This window comes from Cornus florida, unplaced genomic scaffold, assembly GCF_030987335.1.
Source record: "Cornus florida cultivar Cherokee Brave unplaced genomic scaffold, ASM3098733v1 CherokeeBrave_3.0.0_Hap2_Chr11, whole genome shotgun sequence".
Classification (NCBI taxonomy): Eukaryota; Viridiplantae; Streptophyta; class Magnoliopsida; order Cornales; family Cornaceae; genus Cornus; species Cornus florida.
In genome coordinates this window covers 96,933,835-96,949,055 of record NW_026775581.1, presented here as the reverse complement: position 1 = coordinate 96,949,055, position 15,221 = coordinate 96,933,835, and the positions used below count along the sequence as shown (strand labels likewise).

The 15,221-nt window shown below is 33.1% G+C and overlaps 2 protein-coding genes across 2 annotated transcripts; both read left to right on the top strand.

The window, feature by feature from the left end:
* Positions 1-8,823: 8,823 nt before the first annotated feature.
* On the top strand, positions 8,824-9,471 carry LOC132281620 (protein ALP1-like). The gene is made up of 2 exons (XM_059783314.1): positions 8,824-8,926; positions 9,023-9,471. The coding sequence occupies exons 1-2, from the start codon at positions 8,824-8,826 to the stop codon at positions 9,469-9,471; spliced, it is 552 nt and encodes a 183-aa protein (XP_059639297.1).
* A 349-nt stretch (positions 9,472-9,820) lies between these two features.
* Positions 9,821-10,812, top strand: LOC132281619 (uncharacterized protein At2g29880-like). The gene is made up of 2 exons (XM_059783313.1): positions 9,821-10,129; positions 10,297-10,812. The coding sequence occupies exons 1-2, from the start codon at positions 9,821-9,823 to the stop codon at positions 10,810-10,812; spliced, it is 825 nt and encodes a 274-aa protein (XP_059639296.1).
* The last annotated feature ends 4,409 nt before the right edge of the window (positions 10,813-15,221 follow it).

Below are 15,221 nucleotides of genomic sequence, written 5' to 3'. Positions count from 1 at the left end.
TATTTGTTGGTTTATTTTAATTACTTGTTTTATTTATCTTATGTGTTTTAAGTGATTCGTTGCTTCCTTATTTGATTTAATTAATGGGTTTAAATTAATTGTTTATTAAGTATTTAATTTTTGAACAGGGTAATTATGTAATTTCCATTAACTAGGGTTTTAGATACGTTTTAGTTAGGGTTTTTGGAGCCGTCTCATAAGCATCTGATATCTAACTAAACTCAGATTAAGTTTAGGGCTTTATCTCAATGTGACAAGGATTAGGGTTTTAGTATTTAGTTTATAAATACTCCATTATGCGTTAAGCTAGGGTTTTACGATATATCACATAGCATATACACGTAGAGGGTTCTGCAAAACACAGAGAGATGCAGAGTAAGGGTTGATATAACAGAGCAAATTGTGAGTTCTCGACTGAGGTTTCAAAGCCAAACCTAGGAGAAGGGAAACACAGAAGTAATAGGAGGCTAAGCAGTATTTCAGTGTGGCCAGAACAGAGGAAAGCAGACCAACTATTACAAAGGCAAGTTCTATCTTCCTCTTTCCCTTTGAGCCGTGTTCTGTGCACCTAGATATGCTCTAGGGTTTTAAGGAAATTAATAACTAAATCATTCATGTATGTTATACATCAAATTAATCATATGTATGCTTTGAATTTTTCTGTGATGGTTTCTGCAATATCTGTTACAGTGCATGCAAGTTGGTTCAGTTTTATGTCCTTTAAGCATGAGGGTTCTGGTCGTAGTTTTGTCTCTGTTTTTATTGCAACCACTGTAAACTACGTATGGAAAGACTACGGGAGTTATGTAAATCTCATAGGAGGGTTGCTATTAATATTTTAGATCTCTGTTGCTTTTAGCTTCGTTGTAATCTATGCATGAGGTTTCAGTTTTGCACAAGTTTACTTCTGTTAATTGATTTAAATTGCTATAATCAAACCTTGGGGATGCTATCAGGAGGGTATTAGATCCTTTAGATCAGTTTAAGAAACAAGCAGAGGGGTAGGAATTGATCGGAGAAGGAGCAGATTGACGGAAACGGAGCAGAGACTGAACTGGAGGCTCTCAAGAGGGAGAGAGCCGGCTCTAGGAAGTCAAGAGCCGGCTCCCCTTCAGCAAGAGCCGGCTCCTAGGGGATTGGAGCCGGCTCCAATAGGGGAAGAGCCGGCTCCTCCATTCCAGAGCCGGCTCCAATTTATTTTTACGTCCAGAAAGTGGTTTTAGGGCTCTGTTTGGTGTTTTGAGCACTGTTTGGGCTTCTGAGTGATTCTAATGAATTGTAGGGACTTAACAGAGGATCTAAGTAGTTAATTTTAAGTGTTATTAAAATTAATGTTGCATGGTTTAAGCCTTTAAGACAAAGGATGAAGCAGTGTAAAAATTATACAACGGTGTATGCTACTAACAGAGAAAGGAACTGAATGGCTTGATTAAATTTTAGAAATTTAATGAGACTTCACGGGGGGATTAAATAGTTAATTTTTGGGTGTTATTAAGACCCTAAATTAATTTAAGGTTAATTCTAAATTAACGGATCAAACTGTATAACACTTATGTACAATTATATACGGTTGGTGGATGAATGAAGTTTTAAATGCTTAAGCTTATTTTTAGGCATTCCAGTGGGATGTAATATATTTATAAAATGGTCTTAAATATATTATGGGGTCATTGATGTGTTAGATGTAATCTATGCAGGCTCTGGAAGTTGGTTGTTGATTTATTAATTCATCCCCTGCAACTATATGGTTAATTGGTTGGATTTATATTGCTGAAACATTTAAAAATCTTCGGTGATTAATTGGATATTGGTTTTGGATTTTAATTTACTGTAGTCTGTAATTTACATGGTTTTCGTTTTAAGTTGTTGAAATACTAAATACTATTCTACAATAATGTGGATGGTTGGTTTTGGACTATAAATTACATGCTTATTATTTATGCATTGTAATTTACCTGGAATTATGTATTGGAACATAATTGCTGAATTCTTATACTTAATTCGGTCAATTATTTGGAATCATATATTGGATTATAATTGCTGAATTCTTATATTAAATTTGACCAATTATTTGGAATTATGTATTGGATTTTAATTGCTGAATTCTCACATTAAAATTCTGTCAATTATCTGGGTTTGGTTTTGCATTGTAAATTACTTGCTTATCATTTGAATGTTGTAATTTACATGGATATGGAGGATGGTATGCACCGGTATGGGACGGTGGCATACTAGGTATGGTTTAGTTCAAAATGCTAATTCCTACCTTATGGATTTTAATTGGTGAACAGTATGACTGGTTCTATCAATTATATGGACTTTGTGGATTGTATGCACCGGTATGGGACGGTGGCATACTAGGGACAGACTGATTTAAAATACTCAGTCCTACCTGTTTTGGAATAAGGGAACGGGTTGTTAAATAAATCCTCCTTATATATACATAAGTCGGTACGGTTGAATACGCCGAATGACTTATTGGATTTCTTGTGAATGGTTAGGAACGGAGTTTAGATATATATGTTTATGGTACCATGAGTTGAGCTTGAGTCTCAAACTTGTTGGTTAGGGTGCGTATATGCAGTGGACGTGTAGCTGGTTATAGTAGGTTGGGTGTACCCTGTTAGGTCTAGGTACTCATGCCCACCTTTGGGTGCGTATTCGCATGTTGCCTTCTATTCAGGTTGAGACCCCTACTGTAGTTCAGTGAATGTCCCATAGTGTGGATATATATATGTATGGACTAGATAGATATTGTGAGGTATCTATGGTGTATCTGCGTATCGGGTCACTGTATGGATTGCAGTTAGATTAGAACTTGCTAGTGGGCCTGACCCACCCTTTTATTATTTTTTTTCAGGTGTTCGTCAGTTCTGGGCTGTAGAGCTTGATCGTGCTGAGCAGATACAGTTATTCACTCTACTGATGGCGTAGGATTTTATTTCATGTTAAGACTTGGGTTTTGTTCCAGTCTTTTGAGTACCATTGGATATTTTTAGGGGTCCACTAGATGGATTCCCGAGTTGTATAAATTGGAGAACGATTTCCATTCGTGGTGGATCAGTTGTATCAAAAATAGTTTTAATTATCAATGAAATTATTTATTCTGAGGTTTTCAATTATTGGATTATCATTCTAGATTCTTTTCAGCAAAATTTTATTCATTCTTGTTTTCTATATTGTATTCTGTGTTCATTAAATTGCTAATTGTTTTGATATCCTCGGGTAATCGGGCGTGGGCCTGGCCAACCCGCATCCGAAAATCCGGGGGTATCACAGTTGGTATCAGAGCACTCCAGGTTCTAGTGTCCTTAGGAGTGTTTTCGTTATAAGACTTCCGCGTTGCGTCTCTTAAAACTTAGAGCCATGTTAGGATTCGTTGTACTCTTGTTACGGATCGTTAGGAGGAACGGATGTCAATTATATTCCATAATTATGGAATGGTTGGCACTAGGAGAAGGATGGGGTCCAGGACGAAAGCGATACGGACCTAACGGAGTAAAGGAGTATGTTGTCGAGTTCTTTGCAACAAACAGAACTTAGAATTGAAGGTTTAGTTCCAAGATTAGCATTGCTTAGAAAGTGTACGCCAAGGAAGGAATAAGGGGTAGGTGGTAGGTCACCGTTTATCGGGACCAACATAATTTCAGTTGTGTTCAAAGAGGAGAGAAGTGAAGAGTGGGATTCTGAAGAGGATCCTGAGGAAGAAGATTTCGGCGTATCTAAGAAAAGGGATATTGAAATTTGAGGATGATGAATCGCACAAATGCGTTTTCATTCACAAGTAGTATAGTGAATGATACTGGTAGAGTTGGTGTGAACCAATCTACCTATGGACGAATTTTCGTATCATGTCTTAAGGAGTTAATTGAAACGTACTCTTTGGGAGTTTGGGAACCGGACGGAGTTCTTGTCAGAACAAAGACGTGAGTTATATCACATTCTGGAGCGTATAGGAATTTGGAAGTAACGTGCTAAGTTGCTTTAATAAAGTCACGATAGACGGTTTGCGTATTAGGTGGATGAGGGTTAAGCCATTGGATATTTGCTTAAGCAAACGATTGTGCAGTTAAGCTACGGTTAATGGATCAGTTTCAGGGTTGGATAATTACCAACGAAACTATGGAACAGACTTTTGCGAACTTGAGTTCAAAGGAAGTTTCTTCTTTGGAATGGAGGATATCTTAAAAAATGATTATATTTTGGTTGTTTTATGTGTTGTATGTATCTACGTGTTTCATTTCTGTTATTATATGTGTCATTTTGATTGTTATGTGTTTCGCTTTTGATATTACGTGTTCGTTTTTGTTAATTAATCCGGATTAGGAGTATGGATTGGTCGGGGACACAAGTATATGTTCACTTTTGGATTTCGCATTAGTTCTACATGGCACTTAAAATGGAGGAGATACTTGGGATAGGTATCCTAGGTTTTTATGGGAAGTTGTAAGTGTTTTTCACTTCTCATATTGTTGGCACAGGGAGGATAGTATGATAACGTAAAAGGTTTTGTATTTTATACGGTGCAGACTTCTTACCTGTTGGTTTGACATGGAAGCGGGGGGTTATACAATTAGACCTTAACTTCATTTAGGGATACGTTAGAGAGATATACTCTTCTTTGTAGTGGATTACGCACAGTTTGGAGGCGGTAATAGGATATGGTAACTAATTCCATTCATACACTAACGATTTTTCTGTTAAGGAACAGTTGATTGGGTTGTCTTCCATATCGGAAGCAAGGAGCGTGATTAAGGAAGGTCAGTTTTTATGTCTTAATTAGATTGAGTTTTTTTTTTTTTTATGGAAGGTGTTTCTCTATTTAAGCAGTAACCTATCGATTTGTGTTTTCAAACATTGGGATGGGATAGATAGAAGTTTTACATATCTATGTTATGGAACTTGTAGGGATATGGACCTCTACCCTATATCAAAATTTGGGTACGGATGAGTAGTTGTTAAATACAATTTACATGTTGGATAATTTTTGTGTGTCATGTATATCGGACATATATATTTTCTTTACGGATTTGGAAATCAGTGGAGCCCTTACACGGAGGCAGAACCCACAACGGAATGGAGTAAAACTAATTCAGAGTTTCGTGAATTCCGAGGACGGAATTCCTTTTGTTAGGGGGGAAGAATGTAATACCCCTACTTTAAAAAGGGATAAAATTGGAATTTAAATGTTATTTTATGTGCATTTTTATTTTATTTATTAATTTTATGAATAAATGTTTATTTGTGTGTATTAATTGATTTATTTGTTAATTATTTATTTGCGTTTATTATTTTTGTTTAATTGTCTTAGTTGAATTATTTAACATTATTTGCATTAATTGACTTAATTGGATAATTTGATTTAATTGATTTATTATTGTTTATTTTAATTAAGGGTATAATTCTTTATTTGTTGGTTTATTTTAATTACTTGTTTTATTTATTTTATGTGTTTTAAGTGATTCGTTGCTTCCTTATTTGATTTAATTAATGGGTTTAAATTAATTGTTTATTAAGTATTTAATTTTTGAACAGGGTAATTATGTAATTTCCATTAACTAGGGTTTTAGATACGTTTTAGTTAGGGTTTTTGGAGCCGTCTCATAAGCATCTGATATCTAACTAAACTCAGATTAAGTTTAGGGCTTTATCTCAATGTGACAAGGATTAGGGTTTTAGTATTTAGTTTATAAATACTCCATTATGCGTTAAGCTAGGGTTTTACGATATATCACATAGCATATACACGTAGAGGGTTCTGCAAAACACAGAGAGATGCAGAGTAAGGGTTGATATAACAGAGCAAATTGTGAGTTCTCGACTGAGGTTTCAAAGCCAAACCTAGGAGAAGGGAAACACAGAAGTAATAGGAGGCTAAGCAGTATTTCAGTGTGGCCAGAACAGAGGAAAGCAGACCAACTATTACAAAGGCAAGTTCTATCTTCCTCTTTCCCTTTGAGCCGTGTTCTGTGCACCTAGATATGCTCTAGGGTTTTAAGGAAATTAATAACTAAATCATTCATGTATGTTATACATCAAATTAATCATATGTATGCTTTGAATTTTTCTGTGATGGTTTCTGCAATATCTGTTACAGTGCATGCAAGTTGGTTCAGTTTTATGTCCTTTAAGCATGAGGGTTCTGGTCGTAGTTTTGTCTCTGTTTTTATTGCAACCACTGTAAACTACGTATGGAAAGACTACGGGAGTTATGTAAATCTCATAGGAGGGTTGCTATTAATATTTTAGATCTCTGTTGCTTTTAGCTTCGTTGTAATCTATGCATGAGGTTTCAGTTTTGCACAAGTTTACTTCTGTTAATTGATTTAAATTACTATAATCAAACCTTGGGGATGCTATCAGGAGGGTATTAAATCCTTTAGATCAGTTTAAGAAACAAGCAGAGGGGTAGGAATTGATCGGAGAAGGAGCAGATTGACGGAAACGGAGCAGAGACTGAACTGGAGGCTCTCAAGAGGGAGAGAGCCGGCTCTAGGAAGTCAAGAGCCGGCTCCCCTTCAGCAAGAGCCGGCTCCTAGGGGATTGGAGCCGGCTCCAATAGGGGAAGAGCCGGCTCCTCCATTCCAGAGCCGGCTCCAATTTATTTTTACGTCCAGAAAGTGGTTTTAGGGCTCTGTTTGGTGTTTTGAGCACTGTTTGGGCTTCTGAGTGATTCTAATGAATTGTAGGGACTTAACAGAGGATCTAAGTAGTTAATTTTAAGTGTTATTAAAATTAATGTTGCATGGTTTAAGCCTTTAAGACAAAGGATGAAGCAGTGTAAAAATTATACAACGGTGTATGCTACTAACAGAGAAAGGAACTGAATGGCTTGATTAAATTTTAGAAATTTAATGAGACTTCACGGGGGGATTAAATAGTTAATTTTTGGGTGTTATTAAGACCCTAAATTAATTTAAGGTTAATTCTAAATTAACGGATCAAACTGTATAACACTTATGTACAATTATATACGGTTGGTGGATGAATGAAGTTTTAAATGCTTAAGCTTATTTTTAGGCATTCCAGTGGGATGTAATATATTTATAAAATGGTCTTAAATATATTATGGGGTCATTGATGTGTTAGATGTAATCTATGCAGGCTCTGGAAGTTAGTTGTTGATTTATTAATTCATCCCCTGCAACTATATGGTTAATTGGTTGGATTTATATTGCTGAAACATTTAAAAATCTTCGGTGATTAATTGGATATTGGTTTTGGATTTTAATTTACTGTAGTCTGTAATTTACATGGTTTTGGTTTTAAGTTGTTGAAATACTAAATACTATTCTACAATAATGTGGATGGTTGGTTTTGGACTATAAATTACATGCTTATTATTTATGCCTTGTAATTTACCTGGAATTATGTATTGGAACATAATTGCTGAATTCTTATACTTAATTCGGTCAATTATTTGGAATCATATATTGGATTATAATTGCTGAATTCTTATATTAAATTTGACCAATTATTTGGAATTATGTATTGGATTTTAATTGCTGAATTCTCACATTAAAATTCTGTCAATTATCTGGGTTTGGTTTTGCATTGTAAATTACTTGCTTATCATTTGAATGTTGTAATTTACATGGATATGGAGGATGGTATGCACCGGTATGGGACGGTGGCATACTAGGTATGGTTTAGTTCAAAATGCTAATTCCTACCTTATGGATTTTAATTGGTGAACAGTATGACTGGTTCTATCAATTATATGGACTTTGTGGATTGTATGCACCGGTATGGGACGGTGGCATACTAGGGACAGACTGATTTAAAATACTCAGTCCTACCTGTTTTGGAATAAGGGAACGGGTTGTTAAATAAATCCTCCTTATATATACATAAGTCGGTACGGTTGAATACGCCGAATGACTTATTGGATTTCTTGTGAATGGTTAGGAACGGAGTTTAGATATATATGTTTATGGTACCATGAGTTGAGCTTGAGTCTCAAACTTGTTGGTTAGGGTGCGTATATGCAGTGGACGTGTAGCTGGTTATAGTAGGTTGGGTGTACCCTGTTAAGTCTAGGTACTCATGCCCACCTTTGGGTGCGTATTCGCATGTTGCCTTCTATTCAGGTTGAGACCCCTACTGTAGTTCAGTGAATGTCCCATAGTGTGGATATATATATGTATGGACTAGATAGATATTGTGAGGTATCTATGGTGTATCTGCGTATCGGGTCACTGTATGGATTGCAATTAGATTAGAACTTGCTAGTGGGCCTGACCCACCCTTTTACTCAAATAGAGAAATTCTATTACAAACTAGTTTATGCAAGTGATGTGACTTGCATAGAACAACTTAGGATGAATAGGCAAACGTTTACCAAATTGTGCTCCATGCTTAAAAGTATAGTTGGGTTAAAAGATACCCAAAATATGTTGATAGATGAACAAGTAGCAATGTTTATTCACATTCTTGCACATCATGTCAAGAATCGGGTCATTAAATTTTGATTTCAACGGTCAGGAGAAACTATCAGTAGGCACTTTCAAGATGTGTTGAATGCTCTCATGCGTCTTGAAGGACTCTTACTTAAAAAACCAGAGCCGGTTCTTGTTAACTCAATTGATGAGAGGTGGAAATGGTTTAAGGTAATTAATCTTTATTTTTATTTTTTTGAAAGAATATATCTTTTATTTATTAATAACCATAATGACTTATTTTTTTCTAAAAAAAAATTAGAATTGCTTTGGAGCTTTAGATGGGACACACATCAATGTAAGGGTACCTATAAAAGATAAGCCTAGATATAGAACACGCAAAGGTGAAATTGCTACAAATATGTTAGGAGTGTGTTCACAAGACATGCAATTTATCTACATATTACCTGGGTGGGAAGGGTCAACTGCTGATAGTAGAGTGCTTCGAGAAGCAATGGACAAGAGAAATGGATTTAAAGTTCCTCAAGGTAAGACTTTTTTTATTAAAAAAAATAATATTTACACTTCAACTAAATTTTAAATAGAATTTCCAATTAGTACACTTATACTTGTCACAAATATAGGTTACTACTATCTTGTTGATGCTGGGTATACAAATTGTCAAGGATTTCTTGCACCATATAGAGGACAAAGATATCATTTGAATGATTGGAGGGATGGACACCAACCTACTACTCCTCGAGAATTTTACAACATGAAGCATTCTTCGGCAAGAAATGTGATAGAGAGATGCTTTGGACTACTTAAGATGCGTTGGGCAATTATAAGAAGTCCTTATTTTTATTCGACTACAACACAGACTCGAATCATTTTAGCATGTTGTCTATTGCATAATCTTATAAGGCAAGAGATGTCTATAGACCCATTAGAGGAAAGTTTGGAAGAACAAGAACATACTCTGAATGAAGTACATGGTGATTCAATTACAACAATCGAAACATCAAATGAGTGGAGTGCATGGAGAGATAATTTAGCAACCAGCATGTTCAATGAATGGATGGCAGCTAGATAAAGGAGATGATAATTTTTCATATCAGTTTATGTTCTTTTTAAATTTATGTTTAATGAATGGATGGAAAATAGACAAGGAATCCAGATAATTTTTTTGAAAAACGTTCTTATTTTTTAAGAATTATTTTTTAATTTGACATGTTACTTTTTATGCATAGGTTATTATCTATAATCAGTTATTAATTAATTTTTATATGTCTTGGTTGATATATTGGTGAAGTTTTTCTCTTTCAAATTTACATGTGTGAATGCATTTATTAGTTGTGAAAATTATATGTTATATATATCTTGTACATGTTAGGATGGAGTTTACACAAGATCAAATAAGAGGAGCAGGTAAAAATAAACGGATGTGGACAGATGAAGAAGATATGAAGCTTATTAAGGCTCTTCTCGACTTACATAACACGGGTCTCTATAATGCCGATCGTGGATTCAAACCTGGCCATGTTACAGCTGTGGAGAAAATACTTGCAGTTACTTTGCCACATTCTTATTTAAAGGCAGACCCCCATATTAAATCTAGAATGAAGACATTAAAAACCCATTTTGATGCTGTGCATGATATGCTGCATGGGCCTAACACAAGTGGGTTTGGTTATGATAATTTGAACCATTGTGTGGTTGCTGAGAAATATGTGTGGGATGCTTACCTGCAGGTATTTTTTTGCCTTCATAATTTTATTTTTCTCTTTCATTTGTATTATGATATTCTTTTCTTTCTTTTTTTCATAATTTTGTATTATGATATTCTTATAATTGCTATTTTTTATAAAGTCACAAGAATGCTGCAAAATTTAAAGACAAACCTTTTCCATATTATAAGGATCTATGCACCATATTTGGAAAAGACCGTGCTACCGGAAATGATGCTGAAACAGCTGCTAATGTTATGGAAAAATTGGATAAGGAATGGATGGACAACGAAAATGAGAATGAAAATGATGATGTTGGAGATGGTTTAGATGATATTGACGCATCGATTTCATTTATGCAATCTCCCACAATTGGAAAAACTAATGAAGTGAGCTCTAAAAATAAAAAGAAGAGGAAATCTCAAAGTGTCGCAGAATCATTGTGTGAAGTAGTGAAACAATCTTCAACTTTGACTGGCTCAGATATAAAATCAAGTACTGAACGCCTTAGCCAAGCTATTGAAGATGCTTCAATTAATGAGTTGAAAATTAGGCTGCACGAAGAATTGATAAAGTTACCAAGTTTGAACAAAATCGATCGAGCAAAAGCTTTGGTTCAAATTGGTCGTGACCGTGACTTGATTCAAATTTTTTTCACACTTGACGAGGATATGAAGGAAGAATTGGTGAAGACAGTCATTTCGTGAAGATTTTACTTAGGTGGCCCTTTTTGGATATTTGGCTAAGCAGGTTTTGAATTTTTATTATGAATGCTTTGGATAATTATTTGGTTAATTTTGTGATGATGGGTATGTGGCACTTTTTGGTGATATTTTGTTTAATTATTTTGATAATGCTTTGGACTCCTTAATATTAATTTGTTCCTGCAATGATATTAACTTATGATATTAGTTTGATTGTGACCCACAATGAAAGAAAGACTTACCTAACAAGTATAGATTGGGTAAGAGACCTGGTCGTTCTCTTGTTTTTTTTTTTTACTTCAAATAAATTTTTTTTTTTTATTATATATTATTGAGATTGATATGATTAAAAATATATATATTTTTTATTTTTTAGCCTTTACGTCAACTTTTTAGGTTAAGTATTCAATCATGGTGGCTACGGTTTTGTGCTTTCGTCTTTTGGGAATTTAGATATTTTCCCTTTTGCAGTCATTTATTAAGATTAATATCTCATTAAAAATAATATTTTATTTTATTTTAAGATTTTTCTTTTTCAATGGCAGTACTGGGCATCTTATAATATTCTATAATTCATAGTCAGAATTAAAAAGTAATGTAAGCCAATGAAAAGGGCATTTTTGAGAAAAATCATTCCATTCCAGATTTGATAATAGTCAACCAAACAATAGAATGGTAATACTCATTCCATTCCATAACGATTTACCGTGTCACACCAAACATTAGAATGGTAATACTCATTCCATTCCATTCTTATTCTCATTCCATTCCAAGTTGCATTCCATTCCATTCCTGCACACCAAACGTAGCCTTATGGGTTAGAAAAAAGGCTTAATGCAACGGCGTGACTACGGCCAATTATTATTTATTTTGGAGTAGGGCCAATTTATTAATATTAGGAGTCGCCACCACCTAGCATAGGATTATAACCAGAGTAAAGGGTGGGTTTGATTATGCATGGGGAAGGTGTTAGGCACCCCACACATCCGTGAGATACGGTTGTCTTATTTCTAATTTGCATTCCTACGTTAATTTATTTATGTAGTTTAAAATGTTACTAAGAAAACTCATATATTCTAAAGAGAATTGTATTTTAAATATGTTTCTAAGGAAACTTGTAATTAAAGAAAGTATATATATTTTTAAGGAAGCTTATATTTGAGTAAGGTATATTTCTACATAAATTTGTATTTTAAAAATGTTTCTAAGGAAATTTTTTAATTTAAGAAAATATATATTTGTTAATAAGGAAACCGATAATTTAAGAAAGTATGTATGAACCTTGTGTGCTTTAAGAAAGTATGTATGAAACTTGTGTGCTTTAAGAAAGTAATATTTAAAGAAAGTATTTTTCTAATGTATTATTTTAAATTTTGAAAAAAATATTGTTTAGGAATAATATATTATATTTTGAAAGTACGATTTCTAAGGAAAAGTACAACTTTTAGAAAATATGGTCTTTATGGTCAAATATCTATACGTACATATATGTCTGTATAAAGTAAATCTTTGATCCTTTTAGAAAAATGACTTTTAAGAAAGCTTTATTTTAAGAAAACTTGTTCTAAAGAGTTTTATTTTAAGAGAAAATATTATTGTTTGGAAAAGATATAATTTTAGTATTATATTGAAAAATATATGGTTTTAATATTATTTAATTTAGAAAAGATACTACTTTTAGGAAAAATATTATTTTTTGAAAAATATAGTAATCTTTGATTTCTAATAAAGTATTACTATGTTGAAAGAAATTTCAAAATATATATATATTTTTTATTTGAAAATATATGACCTACAAACAAAATATTTTATTTGGATTAGGAAAACTGATACTTAGGAAAATTGTATTTTAGGAAACATGATATTTGAAAATGTTTTATTCTAAGAACTTTCATTTTATTCTTAAAAAACAAACTAACTTTTTAAGAATACCAATTTTAAGAAGCATTATTATCACATTTTTCTTTAAGAAGGACAGATATGTTGAACGTTCTTGAATCAATACTTTTGCTTTAATCAAAATTTAGGAAAGATGCGTTATTTTGACTCTTTAGGAAATGATATTAAGAAATTTTATATTTTAGTATACATGATTTTTGGGAGAGTTTTGTTTTAAGAAACTTTGTTGTTGGGAAAACTTAGCTTTTGAAGAATATATGATTATAAGATAAAAGTTTATTTGAAAAATATGATTTCAGATAAACATTATGATTAAAGTGAATTTTACTTCTAAAAAACCAAGAGCCTAATAAAGTTGATTATTTAGGAAATTAAAATGATTTGTTTAGAAAATATTATCTTTCGCAAGATATGAGTCCTGAGAAAAATGTTTTTTTAGAGATTATAAAAATACAATTTTGAGGTAATACGATTATTTAGAAAATATAATTATGAGGAACATTTCTGTTAAAAAATAATTATTCTAAGGAAAATAATTACTTTGAAAAAAATATGACTTGCGAGAAAGATAACCTCTCTTTTTTTTTAGAGAAAAAAAGATTACAAGAAAATGATAATTAAGATGATTATTTAGAAATATGATTCCGGAAAGCCACAATGTTTTATTTAGAAAATACTATTATTAGGAATACTTTTTTTTAAAGAAAATATATTTTTGACGCAAAAAGATTATTTAATTTTAAAAAATACTATTATAGAAAACAAGCCTATTTCTTTTTTTTCTAGTATTTACTAGCGGATTTGGTCTTTCTTTCCCTTTTTTTCTTTCTATAGTGAAGATAGTCGCACGTAATGACAGATCACGGCCATATTATTAAAAGCTTGTGGTAAGAATGGATTTCGTTCTAGTGCTCGAAAATAATATTCCAATGCTTTCGTATGTCTATTCATGTTTTAGAACGTGGAAAAGCAATAGTCCTTTTAACAAGTCATATCTGTATATCTTCACAGCAAACAATTGTGTACAAATATACAGGCAGTGACACGAACCCATGTTGTTAAAACCATGATATTACCAGCACATGGAAATCAACTATTTTTTTTTATCATTACTAGTTATGATATAAACATCCTAAGTAGAATCTATTTAGCACTGCAGTCCAAATTTCATATAATAAGCCATGGCCATAAGAAAAGAGATCACATATAGCATTCTAAATTACTACCTTTGCATGTAAATCATATAAATTGAATCAAACACAGGAAGACATAAATTAAATTAGAGATATGCGATACCTTCAATGTAGTCTTTGGAATTACCAAGAGTCACCAACATAGCCTCTTCAGACATAAATGGTGCAGCATCGGGCTCGTACGCGACTACAACAGACGGATGTGGTGGTCGGACCGACCCCTTTCAAGGTAGAGACTGAAAGATTTTCTGAGAGGCAGATTGCACTCGTGCCTCATCTAGCGATAACCTCAGCCTTTTAATCAAGTATGGAGATTACAGGAGGAGGCTTATAAAATAATGGGGAAGGATTGTAGTTGATATGTTGATGGATTGAAATATTGGTGTATGTAGTGTAGTGTATGGGTCTGTGTAGAGATGGACGAGGTCCATCAGTGTAGAGATGGAGGTCTGGCTTTATGTAGTTGCTACGGTTTTTTTCTTATCGCGCGCCCCCTCCCTTTTGTGAAGTGATTTATAGGACATGATAGGCTTGGTGAACCCGTATTCTTGCTGAGCAAGTCCATTTTTTTTTGGAACTTTGGACTAACATAACACGTGATTTGTGAGAGTAATTAGTGGAATCCTATATCCCGAATTTTCCGAACGTTACTAAGGAAACTTATATTTGATTATCTATTTTTATTTCATTATTTATCATATAAATATTGTATTTATGATAGAACAATGCTTGTCTTAGGCTGGATAAAAAGGATGTTTCTTATGATAAAGTGGCCCAATAAAACATCAATAAGTGTTTGAAGTTTCAAAAGAAGAAAAAAAAAATGATAACTACAGAGAATAAAAATTTATCCTCCCACTTTCTCTCACTCAACAATATATATTACTTCTGTATTTTAAATCAAAATCAAACAATGTATCTTTTTAATTTTGTAAATAATCACCATCATAAAATTCACAAAGTTTATTATTATATATAAATATATGTATGAGTGTGTGCGCCCGCATTAGAGAAGGAAGAGCATATGAACACCATTCAACGAGAGGAGTGAAGGACAAGCATATGTTCAACGAGCACCATTCAACATGGGATCTTCCAAATCTATCAAACAACTTCATTGATAATGATCCCTTTATCTCTTTTCTTTTTCTTTTTTATTATTTCTTTTTACCTTTCCCAAAAAAACAACTTCATTGATAACATCTTGAAAGTTTTAGGTTGGACTTTATGGAATTCCATTAACTGAAAATTCATTGATAAGTGATGAAATTGATATATATATATATATTTATATATTTATTTATACATAGGAAGAGAGAG

Bases quoted from the DNA above. Each gene is read 5' to 3' on its own strand.
- LOC132281620 (XM_059783314.1), top strand. From the start codon at position 8,824: ATGCAATTTATCTACATATTACCTGGGTGGGAAGGGTCAACTGCTGAT. The intron at 8,927-9,022 runs GTAAGACTTTTT...TCACAAATATAG, and splicing joins TGGATTTAAAGTTCCTCAAG to GTTACTACTATCTTGTTGAT.
- LOC132281619 (XM_059783313.1), top strand. From the start codon at position 9,821: ATGTGGACAGATGAAGAAGATATGAAGCTTATTAAGGCTCTTCTCGAC. The intron at 10,130-10,296 runs GTATTTTTTTGC...CCATATTATAAG, and splicing joins TGTGGGATGCTTACCTGCAG to GATCTATGCACCATATTTGG.